Below are 13,930 nucleotides of genomic sequence, written 5' to 3' on the forward strand. Positions count from 1 at the left end.
TAGTTATTGAGTGAAACAAATAAAAGAATAAATTGCTAAATTAATTTAACAATAGAAAAATTATTTAAAAATAATTTGTTGTATTTAAAAAAAAAATAATTGAGTGATAAATAATATTGTGTTATGGTAAGTTATACAACCTGTTTTTTATTATTAATAATTGATAATAATAATCATTACTATTGCAAATTTACAAGTCAAATATATTTTTTATTTTAATTTTCTTTTTTTTAGGCAGGATCAATTGGCACCTGGTCGTTTGGTCCTCGGACTGGAGTAATTGTCATTGCAATCGTTTCACTTGTAAATATTAAATTTAAAAAAAAATATATTTAAATTGAACTAATAATATTATTAATTTAATTAAATTTCAGATTTTAGTATTGAATTCTGCACCAGATGTTTATAGATCGATTTTCAACCAAAAGGAAAGATCAATTTTTCATGGAGTCGTTATAAAATGTCCATCAACAAATGACTCATTTTTACAAGATAATAAATTTTCATTTATTGTTCCTGCAATATTTTCAATACATGCTGAATTTATAATGACATTAATTTATATTCTATTCACCATATTAATGATCAATGGTGTTTGCTTTGTAATATTAAATTTTTATATATTTTTTATTATTTAAATATTTTTGTTCTGACTGATAAATTAATTATTTTTGTTTTTTTTTTTTTAGCTTAAAAAAATATATTGTTATCCATGGCTTGGATTATCAGGATTTTTTATGCTTGTACATTTTGGAACTGTGATAATTAAATTCATATACATGATTTTTAATTCATGCCCAATTCCAATTAATTCTTTTCTTGAGATAATTTCAATTTGGGGTATTTTTTTTTTTCAAATTTTTAAAATGTTATGTGTTGAAATAAATTTGCATGATTTTTTTTTATCTTTTAGTTTTGGAGATTTATTTAATTGGCAGCGTCTATAACTACAGTCAAAAATTAAATAAGCAAATGGAAAATACATTAAGACTAACAAATGGAAATAATCAACGCAATAATTCATCAATTGTAAGTAAAATGATTCATATATTTTTTATTGATAGAAATAGAAATTTAAATAATAATTTTGATCTAATTTAAATATTATTTTTTATTTTAGGAAACTATCAATACTCTTGAAACCAACATTTCATCATACGACAATTTTGGAGTAGCAATAAATGATCCAGAAAATCGTCATTCAGTTAAACTAAATCCTGTTCGTATGATGAGTTTCGATATTACTAATTAAACTACTTAATTATGTTTTATATTGCTCAGCTAATAAATTATAATTTTTTTATATAAATGATTTTTATCATTTAAATGCATTTCAAAGTAAACAAGACATCAAGGTCTTTTATATTTCAAGAGGGGATAGAGGAGTGGCATTAAATTTTTTTATTATATAAATTTTATATTTCATTTGATATCATAATACAAGCTCATCAGTAAGACTTTAGTCGTTGATTTTAATATCAAATTTTTATCTCAACAATACATTACAAAGTTAAAGAAAAAAAAAAGTAAGAAAAAAAATTATATCTTAATTTATTTAATTAACATTGTATTTTTATGTTAATAATATTTTAACTATCATTTAATTATTAAATAAATCCATCATTTTTATATTTTTTTTTGTCATTTAATATAACAACAATAATAATTGAATATTACAATATAATGTCGATAAACAAGCTATCTATCATGAACCAAGAACGTTATGTAATTGAATTAATAATAACATTAATAATATATTAATTTATTTATTGAGGTTAACTTATATATTTATAATTTTTTATTGTTAAAAATGTAAAAAAAAAATTTTAATTATTTAAAATGTTAATCCATTTATTGTCATCAATTTTGAAAGTACCAAGAAATACTTGAATTATTTTCTTGTTTTTCATAAGTGCCAAAACAATAATATTATTATTTACATTGTCAGCTGTCAGCTGTCACTATTATGATATTTAAAAAACTATATAATTAATTGTTTTTCAATCATCACTGTTTTTAAATTATGTAAAGACAATTTTAACTGATGGATTTATTTTTCATCAAATTGCACAACAATAATCAAATAAAAAAAATGTATGATTGATAATTACTCATGATAAGATATGAAATATAATTATAAATTCTTTTTGTAAAAGACCTCAAAGTAAATAAAAAATATAATCTTAATAATGAAATCTGATTGATAAAAAATTTATATATTATTTTTAAAAAATAATTATTTATATAGAAAAATGGAAGATGATAAATTTGGATTTGCCATTGATCGTGGTGGTACATTTACTGATGTATATGCAAAATGTCCAAATGGTAAAATTCGTGTTATGAAACTTTTATCAGTTGATCCATTAAATTATAAAGATGCACCAACTGAAGGAATTCGTCGTATTCTTGAACAAGTGAGTCATATAAATATCAATATAAATAATTAAACATTTAAATAATAAATACATATTTAAGGAAACAGGATGTAAAATGAATGATAAAGTTGATACATCAAAAATAAATTGGATAAGAATGGGTACAACTGTTGCTACAAATGCACTTCTTGAACGTAAAGGTGCAAAAATGGCATTAATAATAAATTATGGATTTAAAGATTTACTTTTTATTGGTAATCAAGCACGTCCAAATATATTTGATCTTGAAATTGTAACACCTGATGTTCTATATGAAAAAGTTATTGAAGTTAAATGTAGAGTTATACCAGCATTAGATAATACATGTCAATTAAATAAAAATAACTGGAGAAAAGTTAAGGGTTCTTGTGATGATGATTTGTATGTTATTGAAGAACTTGATGAAAATTATTTAATAAAACAATTGAATATCATTAAAAATGATGGAATTGAAAGTATTGCTGTTGTACTGGCACACAGTTACACGTTAGTTTTATCTTTTAATTATTGTTTCTATTATTATTATTCATTTAATATTAATATATTTATTGTTTTATAGATTTATTGAACATGAATGTAGAATTGGTGAAATTGCTAAACAGCTAGGTTTTTCACAAGTCTCATTGTCTCATGAAATAATGCCAATGGTAAGAATTGTACCAAGAGGATTTACAGCATCTGCTGATGCTTATTTAACACCTCATATTAAAAATTATTTACAGGTAATTATAAACATATATAATTATTATATTTTTTCTCAAATATATAAATATATTTATGTGTTTTTTCTTTAGAGTTTTTCATCTGGTTTTAAAGATAATTTAAAAAATGTTAATGTTTTATTTATGCAAAGTGATGGTGGATTAACACCAATGAATTCGTAAGATTTTAAATTATTTAAAATACAAGAAAAATTATATAATATAAAATAATATTTTATAATAAATTAGCTTCAATGGATCACGAGCAATTTTATCAGGACCAGCTGGTGGTGTTGTTGGTTATGCAATGACAACATATAATAAAGAAACAAATTTACCAATTATTGGTTTTGACATGGGTGGAACATCAACTGATGTCAGTAGATTTGGTGGATCTTATGAGCATGTTTATGAAAGTACAACTGCTGGTGTAACTATTCAAGCTCCTCAGGTAAAATTAATTGTTGATATAATTATTATAAAAAAATTAATTTGTTATTTTCATTTTTTAAGCTTGATATTAATACAGTTGCTGCTGGTGGTGGTTCAATGCTTATTTTTCAATCTGGTTTATTTAAAGTTGGACCAGAAAGTGCTGGTGCTCATCCAGGTCCAACATGTTATAAAAAAGGTGGTCCATTAGCTGTAACAGATGCTAATCTTGTATTGGGTAGATTATTACCAGAATATTTTCCAAATATTTTTGGACCAAATGAAAATGAACCAATTGATAAAAATATAACAATTAATGAATTTCAAAAATTGACTGATTCAATTAATGAATTTTTAGAATTAAATAAAGATAATTGTAAAAATATTAAAATGAATATTGAAGAAGTTGCAATGGGTTTTATTAGAGTTGCAAATGAAACAATGTGTCGTCCAATTCGAGCATTAACAGAGGTTTGTTTTCTTTCCTTTTTTCCTACATTATAATTTGTTAATTAATTAATTAATCCTTGACAATTATTTGATTATATTTTTATTAGGCAAAAGGACATAATACAGCAATGCATATATTGTCATGTTTTGGTGGAGCTGGTGGACAACATGCTTGTGCAATTGCTCGTTCACTTGGTATGGGTGTTGTGTTTGTTCATAAATATTCTGGTATTTTATCAGCATATGGTATGGCACTTGCTGATGTTGTTGAAGAAGCTCAAGAGCCAAGTGTTGAAATTTATACAACAGATGCTTTTAAAAGAATTGATGAACGTTTTGAAAAATTGGAATTAAAAATACGTAATAAATTATATAATCAAGGATTTATTGATAATGAAATTATAGTTGAATATTATTTACATTTACGTTATGATGGTACTGATTGTGCAATTATGTGTCATCCAAAATTATCAAATGACAATAAATTATCAATGAAACATGGTGATTTTTATACATCATTTTTAGAAAGATATAAAACTGAATTTGGCTTTACAATGCCAGGAAGAAAAATCATTGTAAATGATATACGTGTACGTGGAATTGGCAAGTCAAGTATATCTATTGAAAAAGATTTGCCATTATCAACAACTTCACCGAGGATTGAAAAAATAGTTAAAGTATATTTTGAGGGTGGTTATAAAGAGACAAAAGTATATCAAATGAGCTCATTGACAAATGGACATGTCATTGATGGACCAGCAATAATTATGGACAGTCTTAGTACTGTTTTAATTGAGCCAAATTGTACTGGATTAATAACACCACGTGGTGATATTAAAATAACAATTGGTAAAGGTATAAAACCTAATATTACAACAGAATTAGATACAATTCATTTAAGTATATTTTCACATAGATTTATGAGTATTGCTGAACAAATGGGTAGAGTATTACAAAGAACATCAATTTCAACAAATATAAAAGAACGTCTTGATTTTTCTTGTGCTGTATTTGGTTCTGATGGTGGTCTTGTATCAAATGCTCCACATATACCAGTACATTTAGGTGCAATGCAAGAAACAATTCAATATCAAATAAAATTTTATAATGGAATATTTAATCGTGGTGATGTTATACTTGCTAATCATCCATCTGCTGGTGGTTCACATCTTCCAGATCTTACTGTAATAACACCAGTATTTTATGGTGATGAATTAAAGCCAGTATTTTTTGTTGCTAGTAGAGGTCATCATGCTGATATTGGTGGTATTACACCAGGATCAATGCCACCACATTCAACAACTTTATCACAAGAAGGTGCAACATTTAAAAGTTTTTTATTAGTTAAAAATAATGTATTTTGTGAAAATGAAGTTATTGATGCTTTTATGGCACCTGGTAAAATAAGAGGAAGTTCTGGATCACGTAATATTTCTGATAATTTAAGTGATTTAAAAGCTCAAATTGCTGCAAATCATAAAGGTGCACAATTAGTCAATGAACTTATTGATATTTATAGTTTAGATGTTGTACAAGCATATATGCATCATATACAAGATAATGCTGAAATTTCTGTACGTGATATGCTTAAACAAGTTGGTAAAAAAATACTTGAATTAAATAAAACAACAAGCTCGTATGCTGAAGATTATTTAGATGATGGAAGTGTTATAAAACTTTGTGTTAATTTTAATATTGATAAAGGAGAAGCTATATTTGATTTTACTGGTACTGGATATGAAGTATGGGGTAATTGTAATGCTCCACGTGCTGTTACATTATCAGCAATAATTTATTGTTTAAGATGTATTGTTGGAAAAGATATACCATTAAATCAAGGTTGTTTAAAACCAGTAAAAATAATAATTCCAAAAGGTTCATTATTAGATCCATCAGAAGAAGCTGCAGTTGTTGGTGGTAATGTTTTAACATCACAAAGAGTTGTTGATACAATTTTAACAGCATTTGGTACTTGTGCTGCATCACAAGGTTGTATGAATAATATAACATTTGGTACTGAATCATGGGGTTATTATGAAACAGTTGGAGGTGGAAGTGGAGCTGGACCAACTTGGAATGGTCGTAGTGGTGTACATACACATATGACTAATACAAGAATAACAGATCCAGAAATATTAGAACAACGTTATCCAGTTATTCTTAAAAAATTTGAACTACGTAATGGAAGTGGTGGTGATGGAGAATATCAAGGTGGTGATGGTATTATACGTGAAATTAAATTTAGAACTAATATGATGCTATCAGTTTTAACTGAAAGACGTTCACATAATCCACCTGGTATGAATGGTGGTTTATCAGGTGCACGTGGAAGAAATACATTGATTAAAGCCAATAACAAGTGTATTAATCTTGGTCCTAAAACAGCTGTTCCAATTGAAACAGGAGATACATTTCTTTTGGAAACACCTGGTGGTGGTGGATATGGTATACCTGGTACATCATTATCATTACCTCAAGATAAAATTAAAAATATATTTAATGAACGTGGAAGTGTATATGAATATCGAAAATCACAAGAATCAGTGTGATATCAAAAAATATTGTTGCTTTAAAAAAAAAAAAAAAAATTAATGCAAGAAATTAAAACAAATCATAAATAATAGAATCAATTTTTATTTTATTTTATCAATGGAATAATATAATAAATATATTTTTTTTTAACACAAAAACAATTGCAATAATTCAATACAAGTTTTAGTGACATTATATTTTTTTTGAATATAATATTATCCACGGAATACATTGCGTGCAGGTAATGATATTTTTTTAAAGAAACTTACAGTGTTTTCTTTTTTTACAACTTTTCCAGAACTAGGATTTTCTTTGTTATTATTCCACTCTAAATATGCATTATATTTTGCTTCAAGTTGTTTATCTGACTTGATAATTTCATCAGATAATCTTGATGCCAATGTATCACCAATATTATTTTGCCAATTTATTAATTTTTTAATTCTGCGATATTCTTCTTCTTCATCAGCGACACTCAATAAATTTTTATAATTTCCTTCAATATCCAAAGATTTAATAAATGGTTTTTTTTCATTATCATTTAAAAAATGTTTTAAAAAACCATCTATCATATCATATTTTCCTTCTGTTAATAATGCTCGACCAACTTTTTGAAGTCCATAACAAATTTCAGTTCTAATTTTTGATATTATTACTTTTTCAGTACTAAATACAGCTGAAATAAATGATATAGCTGTTAATTTCATTTTATCTGGTAATGGTAATAACCAAATAAAAGTAATAGCACCCTCTTCTAAATATTCAGGATTATGTTCCAAAAAATCAATCAATAACCATACACTTGTACAAGCTTTTCTTCCCAATTCTTCATATTCTTTGTAAATTTTTCTAACAACATTTTTAACTAAATTTTTATAATTATCTTCTGTTAAAAAACTCCAACTAATTTCCAATAATTGTGGAAATAAAAATCTCCAAGGCCATGCAATAATCATATTATTAAGTAAAGGAAAACCATATTTTTGTATTAAATTTTTAATTTGTTGATCTGTCATTTTTTTAATATAAAAAAATAATAAATCAAGATTGTCTTGTCTATTTCCTCCCTCGGTTTGTGTTAATAAATTATTAACAGTTTGAGTCATAATTTGTTGTTGTTTTTCTGGTGTTAATTGATCATGAAAAAATTTAACAGCTTGAAAATTATGTGATGCAATTGATTTTGGAATTGTATCTCTAAATATTGAGTTTTCATCAAAACGATCATTTAATTGAAAATTTTTATTATTTGGTGATTGCAAAACTGATGATTGTTTCTTGTTAAAATACCATCGCCAATAGAATAACAAATGACGTGTTTGAACTGCTTCATTTGTAAAAAAATCATCAGATATATCGTCATAAGAAACATCTGGTATTTTTTCTAGAAGAATTCTTTTTTCTGAATTTGAACATTCAGACCATAATATTTCAATTGGTTTTTCCAAACAGTGTTTACAAGCTTCCATAAACATGTATACATTATTAACAGTTTGTTTTGTTGATTTTCTATCATTGTAAATATTCAAAAATGTTTTTGCTTTATCTATAGAACCAAATTGGGTCCAGTAAACTTTTTCAACATAATCATAAATTGTTGGATATAATAATGATGATGTTGATGATGTTCTTTGTAAATTTACATAACTTTCTTTTACAAATTTTACTAATTCTTGTCCACATGGTTGTATCATATATGATACATCTTGTTTTAGTACAACAGGTATGTTTGATAATTGATCAACTTGTCCAAGTAGATGGGTTGACCAATCTTCAACTAATTCAATTTCATGATTAAATGTTGGTTGTTCACGTTGAAACATTTTTAATATATCAATTACTTTTGACATTACTGCTGGTGTTTTCCAAATATCTAATGCCACTTGAAACAATGACAATTTTTTACAATCAAGTAGCTCCAAATTAAACCTGCATACGCATATAAAATTAAAATTAAAAAATTAAATTATAAAAGTGTTTGGTTTCTTACGCTTCATTGACCAATGCTCTGGATAGTTCATTTCTTTTACTTCGAATTTTTTTAGAATTGTAATTCTCCCCTGGCAATAAATAAAGTAAAAAAATATTTATAAAATTTTAAAATAATATAAAATACAATAAAAATAAAAATAAATATTTGACCTTCAGAATTATTGTATTTTTTATAATGTTGATTTTCAGCATTTATCATGGATAATACCATGAAAAATATCAAACAAAATATAAAAATAATTTTCATCTTGATGACAATTTATTATTTGAATATTTAAAAATTTTTTTTTTTTTTACTCAGACGTTTGCACTTTACAATATGTGCTTGTTTAAATATTTTTCAGGTCTTTTATATCTTTTTTTTTTTGTTTTTATCAACCTTTTGGAATTTTTCAATAAAATTATAATGCAAAAATATATTTTTATTTCGTTAAAAACAAAGTAATAATATTAATGTTTAAAAAAATGTTATTTTATTTTTATTTAATATTTCTGTTTATGTTTTTTAAAAATATTTTTCAAGTATAATATTTAAATGTGCGTCAAGATAGCATTGACTAGATTAAATAAGTAATAAAAAGAAAAAAAAAAAAAACACTTTTCACACACTTGCTTTATTGTTTAGCCAAGGAAAAAACATCAAAATGAAGAAAAATTATTTTTCAATTATTATGATAATGGCAATGATTTTAACGCTTACATTTGGAATATTTCGTAAGTAAAATTTATCATAGTTTAATGAACAATTTTAAAATAAAATTTTTCTTATTTTAGCTGCTGATAAGGAGAAAATTTCAATACAAGCCAAAATAGGAAAACCATTAATAATTAATATACCAGATATAACGAAGGATGTTCCACTTAGTGGATGTCTTTTTCAAAATATCAAGGATCCTGAAAGTATGTCGATAAATATGGTATATTATTTTGCATTTATAGATGATATTGAAAATAACAAACAAATGTATGGAGCAGCAATGGAAGTAGCTGGTGTATCATACAATGGAGATGGGGGTAATTGTTCATTGGTTATTAACAATGCTACTGAAATATTTATTGATGAATGGAGAGTCCGATCAGAGTATAAAGAATTTTCAAATTTAACCGGAAAGCATTATTTTGAAGATACCAATATATTAATACATTTGTAAATTTATTTATAAAAAAATACATGTTTTATTTTTAAAAAAATCATTATTGTATAATTTTTAAAAATATGTATCTAAAAAAATAAATAAAAAAACATGTAAAATTAAATTGAAATAAATAAATAGATAAAAATATTTAAAAAATGTTTACATATTTTTTAATTTTATTATAAGATCATTATCAATAAAAAAAAATTATTTATTTTTTTGAATATTTTTAAATTTTACTATTTAAAAAAAATAATATTTGTTTCAGTTTATATTTTAACATTTATTGTAATATGAAAAACAATTAATTTAAATTATTTTTCCGGTATGAAAATAACTCAAATTAATGTTCATATATAGAAATAATTTTTTGCAAAAAATAAAAAAAATAAAATTACACGTGTCTCATAAATACTGGCAAAGTAAAAAAATTTACAAGGTCTAACTGGAAATAAAAAAAAATATATTGTAATAAAAATGAATTTCCTGTTTATGAAAAATTCCTCAGTGTATCAATAGATAAAATTCAAAAAATAATATATTCTACAATATTTAAATGTTTGAATATTTTTTATTTATATATAGGTATATAAATGTTTTTTGAAGACAAATATTTTAATTATTATACAAGTATTAAAATAATTTAATTAATTAAAACAATGTAATATTAAAAATATTTAAAAACAAAAATACTATAAAATATATTGGTTTTTAGGAATTTTCGACGTACCAATATATTTAAAAAAGCTTTTTTATTTATTTGTATTTTTTTTTTTTAAACATATTATTGGAATATTAATTTCACATTATTTTTTTGCATTTTTTTCATATCGATATGTATTTTTTTTTAGCAAAAACAAAATAATAAATTGACTTGGAATTTGTTTTATGACTATGGCCTTCAAGCAATGACAATTTCTTGTATTTCATGTTTTAACTACTTGAATATAATCAATTTTTTTCATTTAAACTTTTGCATAATTTTCTTTTCATATATATAATTTTTTTTACGATTTTAAAATTTTCGCAACTGTTCCGTGTTTTTTTATTTATTTTTACATATTATCATTTGGTCAGGAATATAAATAAAATTTTTTATACTTGGTTATAAACTTTGACCAAAAGTATAAATAGAGCAGGTAAAATAGTTGAAAATCACAAATATTATAACATATATTCACAGTAAAAAAAATAAAAATAATATTCATTATTGAAATAATGATAATTATAATTTTTTTTTTGTTTATTTTTATCACCAATGGTGAAGCTGAAAACACTGATAATGGAATGTCGCGAAAAGCGTAAGTACATATATATTGACAATCAATTTATATACTCGAGAAACAATCTATATATTATTATTATTATTAATGTTTTATTTGTATATCATTTTCAGGCTCGACTTGGATTTTAATTCACGTCCATTAAATTACTTGAATTTAACGATTAATTTTTTTGAAAAACCAATGATTAGAGGAAAATTACATAAATTAATGAATACATATTTCAGTGATAATCCATTATTTGATAATGATGATGATTTAGAAGAAAGCTGGAGATTATATATCTTTGATCAGATTCGTAAATCAATAGAAATTCCTGGATCATTGAAAAATGATGTATCATTATTATCACGTTCATTGATACAAGAATTGATTGAATTTCTACAAAAAATATTTATCAACCTTGAAAAGGACCAGCAATTATGGTATCCATCACTAGATGATTATTTTGAAAAAATTAAATGGAAAAAAAATGGAAAAATTGATGAAGTAAATACATATTTAAATATTTATAAAGAAAGATGGTCAGCGACAAAAACAGTTAATGATAAATATATGTTCTTGGAAGCTTGCAAATATTGTTTAGAAGGAAGTGTAACCATGACTTGGATGGAATTATCAACTACTAAACAAGAACATATTGTCAATAATGTTTTAAATGGGAAATACAATTATATGGCTAATTCTGTATTAAGCGCCCATGAACTTGAAACGAGACATTTAGTATTTTATTGGAGGTGGAAAATGGGAACTTTTAGCTCAACGGTTTTAAGATTAAAAAAAAAGTCAAATTTGCTACCAGGTGAATACGATTTTGCTTCTGAATCAAAGGAACCAATTCCAGATTCAATCAAGAAATTGAATATTGAAGTTCGCGATTTCGATGTAATTTCAGAATCTGATTCTTTGGATTATGAGAATGTAGATGATGGATTTAATTCAACATCAGTGATACTTCATACAATTCCAACTTCAATAGAGAAAACAAATGTTGTAGCAATTCAATATTTAATCGATGCAGATTTGAAGAATGAAATACAGAATACCTTTGTTGAATCAAAAGTTTATTATTGGTTATCTAAACGAAAAGAAAAACAATCAATATATTACGATGATATGTTGTTATTTTTAATGAGACAAATGGAAAATTTTGCTATTTCTAGACTTTGTGCCAAATATAAACTCGAAATACTTGATACCCTGGTTGAATCATGGCCTGGAAAATATTTATTTTTAAATCTGTTTGCTGCAGATTATGGTATGACAACTGAAATATATCGAAGCTTATTTGCTCATATTTTAAAAACAATTCGTAAAGAATATAATTTAATTGGTAAAAAAAATCTTACAAGTTTTTGGTTATTATCAGAATTTTTGCAAAAATATGGTTATTTTCTAGAAGATGAACCTATCTCTGATGTTTGGTCATTACCAGTACTTTCAAAAGAGACAAAATTAATAGCAATAGCATTTATTGCATCAATTCCCAATATTAAAAAAACAAATCCATCACAAAATCAAAAAGCAATTGACGATACATTCAAGTCTTTTGGTAAATCATTCTTGACAAATAAAAAATATGACGTATTGAGTGATTATTTAAATTATATGATGATAAGTAATAATGAAAAAAAAATTGAATTTATAAAAAGCTTAGAAATTGATCTGTTTTATATAAACCTTTTGGAGTATACCGATGATTCTGAATCATCACAACTTTTTGATTTTTATGATTGGCTAAATGCTATTGGTGAAACTACAACAACAACAAAAATTATAAACGATTCCCTCTCATCAAATAAAATTCTCCAAGAAAAACATGATTCTGCTTATCAAGAATATAGTAACACTATACCAACTCGATAAAGTGATTTCTTTTTTTTTTGTTGAATAAATATTTTCAGTTTAATAATAAATATTATTTCTTTCTTTTCAGCATATAAATATAATTAAATTATATTTTCAAATGTTGTTTTATCAATAAAGTAAAAAATTTAGAGTATTTAGATTTGTATTTGTTTTTTTTTCCCGGCATTTTTAATTTTTTTAAATTGATATTTCGTTCAGTTTATATTTTAACATTTATTGTAATATGAAAAACAATTAATTTAAATTATTTTTCCTGTATGAAAAACAACTCAAATTAATGTTCATATATAAAAATAATTTTTTGCAAAAAATAAAATTACACGTATCTCATAAATACTGGCAAAGTAAAAAAAATTCACAAGGTCTAACTGGAAATAAAAAAAATTATATTGTAATAAAAATAAATTTCCTGTTTATGAAAAATTCCTCAGTGTATCAATAGATAAAATTTAAAAAATAATATATTCTACAATATTTAAATGTTTGAATATTTTTATTTATATATATATAAATGTTTTTTGAAGACAAATATTTTAATTATTATACAAGTATTAAAATAATTTAATTAATTAAAACAATGTAATATTAAATATATTTAAAAAAAAATACAAATTTTAACATTCAAAAGATATTTAATATTACTTTGTTTAACATTTTTTATTAAATTACAAAATGTTCATTAAATAGTCAATTATTTTAAATATTATCCTCTCATGTAATTACGTGCCGTGATTTGTATTCTTTCGAACATTGATTTCTCAGCAGCTACTATCGTTTGGTCATGAGGATATTCTTTATTATGCCATTCAACAAATGCATTATACTTTTTTTTCAATTTTTTATCTGATTTAATCATTTCATTAAACAACTGTGACGACAATGTACTTTTTGATTGTTTATTCCATTCTATTAAATTTTTAAATTTTTTATAATCATCATCATCATCAGAATTTAGCAACAAACTTTTATGAATATCACCAATATTTATTTTTTGTGAAAATTCATTTCTTTCATCATCAGTAAAAAAATGATTTACAAATCCAGTTATAACATCAAATTTTTCATCAATAAATAATAGCCTTGCTATTTTTGTAAATCCTCTGACAATCATTTTTCGT

General features: G+C 23.9%; 3 protein-coding genes across 5 annotated transcripts; 2 read left to right on the plus strand and 1 right to left on the minus strand.

Annotated features, from left to right (window-relative positions):
• Positions 1–581: 581 nt before the first annotated feature.
• On the plus strand, positions 582–1,326 carry LOC122851000. The gene is made up of 4 exons (XM_044150045.1): positions 582–602; positions 690–840; positions 914–1,029; positions 1,121–1,326. Exons 1-4 carry the CDS (start codon positions 582–584, stop codon positions 1,250–1,252), a joined length of 420 nt encoding a protein of 139 aa, XP_044005980.1. The 3' UTR covers positions 1,253–1,326.
• Positions 1,327–1,429: 103 nt separating this feature from the next.
• On the plus strand, positions 1,430–6,630 carry LOC122852468 (5-oxoprolinase). Of its 3 annotated transcripts, none has more exons than XM_044152296.1 (8): positions 1,430–1,526; positions 2,249–2,417; positions 2,479–2,903; positions 2,977–3,139; positions 3,212–3,297; positions 3,368–3,569; positions 3,632–4,021; positions 4,108–6,630. In XM_044152296.1, exons 2-8 carry the CDS (start codon positions 2,253–2,255, stop codon positions 6,547–6,549), a joined length of 3,873 nt encoding a protein of 1,290 aa, XP_044008231.1. In that variant the 5' UTR covers positions 1,430–1,526; positions 2,249–2,252; the 3' UTR covers positions 6,550–6,630. The 3 variants fall into 3 exon arrangements, with proteins under 3 accessions (XP_044008231.1, XP_044008233.1, XP_044008232.1); XM_044152297.1 differs by lacking the exon at positions 1,430–1,526 and adding an exon at positions 1,769–2,164; XM_044152298.1 differs by lacking the exon at positions 1,430–1,526 and having other exon boundaries at positions 1,724–2,417.
• Positions 6,395–8,762, minus strand: LOC122852486. The gene is made up of 2 exons (XM_044152330.1): positions 8,675–8,762; positions 6,395–8,592 (listed from the first exon to the last, which is right to left on the minus strand). Exon 2 carries the CDS (start codon positions 8,380–8,382, stop codon positions 6,748–6,750), a length of 1,635 nt encoding a protein of 544 aa, XP_044008265.1. The 5' UTR covers positions 8,383–8,592; positions 8,675–8,762; the 3' UTR covers positions 6,395–6,747.
• Positions 8,763–13,930: the final 5,168 nt, after the last annotated feature.

Source organism: Aphidius gifuensis, linkage group LG3 (assembly GCF_014905175.1).
Source record: "Aphidius gifuensis isolate YNYX2018 linkage group LG3, ASM1490517v1, whole genome shotgun sequence".
Classification (NCBI taxonomy): Eukaryota; Metazoa; Arthropoda; class Insecta; order Hymenoptera; family Braconidae; genus Aphidius; species Aphidius gifuensis.

What these genes read in the sequence shown, in the direction of transcription:
- LOC122851000 (XM_044150045.1), top strand. Translation starts at nt 582, where the DNA reads ATGATCAATGGTGTTTGCTTT. An exon ending in TGATCAATGGTGTTTGCTTT is followed by an intron (nt 603 to 689) that starts GTAATATTAAAT and finishes TTTTTTTTTTAG; the next exon opens with CTTAAAAAAATATATTGTTA. An exon ending in AACGCAATAATTCATCAATT is followed by an intron (nt 1,030 to 1,120) that starts GTAAGTAAAATG and finishes TTTTTATTTTAG; the next exon opens with GAAACTATCAATACTCTTGA.
- LOC122852468 (XM_044152296.1), top strand. Translation starts at nt 2,253, where the DNA reads ATGGAAGATGATAAATTTGGATTTGCCATTGATCGTGGTGGTACATTT. An exon ending in GTACTGGCACACAGTTACAC is followed by an intron (nt 2,904 to 2,976) that starts GTTAGTTTTATC and finishes ATTGTTTTATAG; the next exon opens with ATTTATTGAACATGAATGTA. An exon ending in TAACTATTCAAGCTCCTCAG is followed by an intron (nt 3,570 to 3,631) that starts GTAAAATTAATT and finishes TCATTTTTTAAG; the next exon opens with CTTGATATTAATACAGTTGC.
- LOC122852486 (XM_044152330.1), bottom strand. Translation starts at nt 8,382, where the DNA reads ATGTCAAAAGTAATTGATATATTAAAAATGTTTCAACGTGAACAACCA.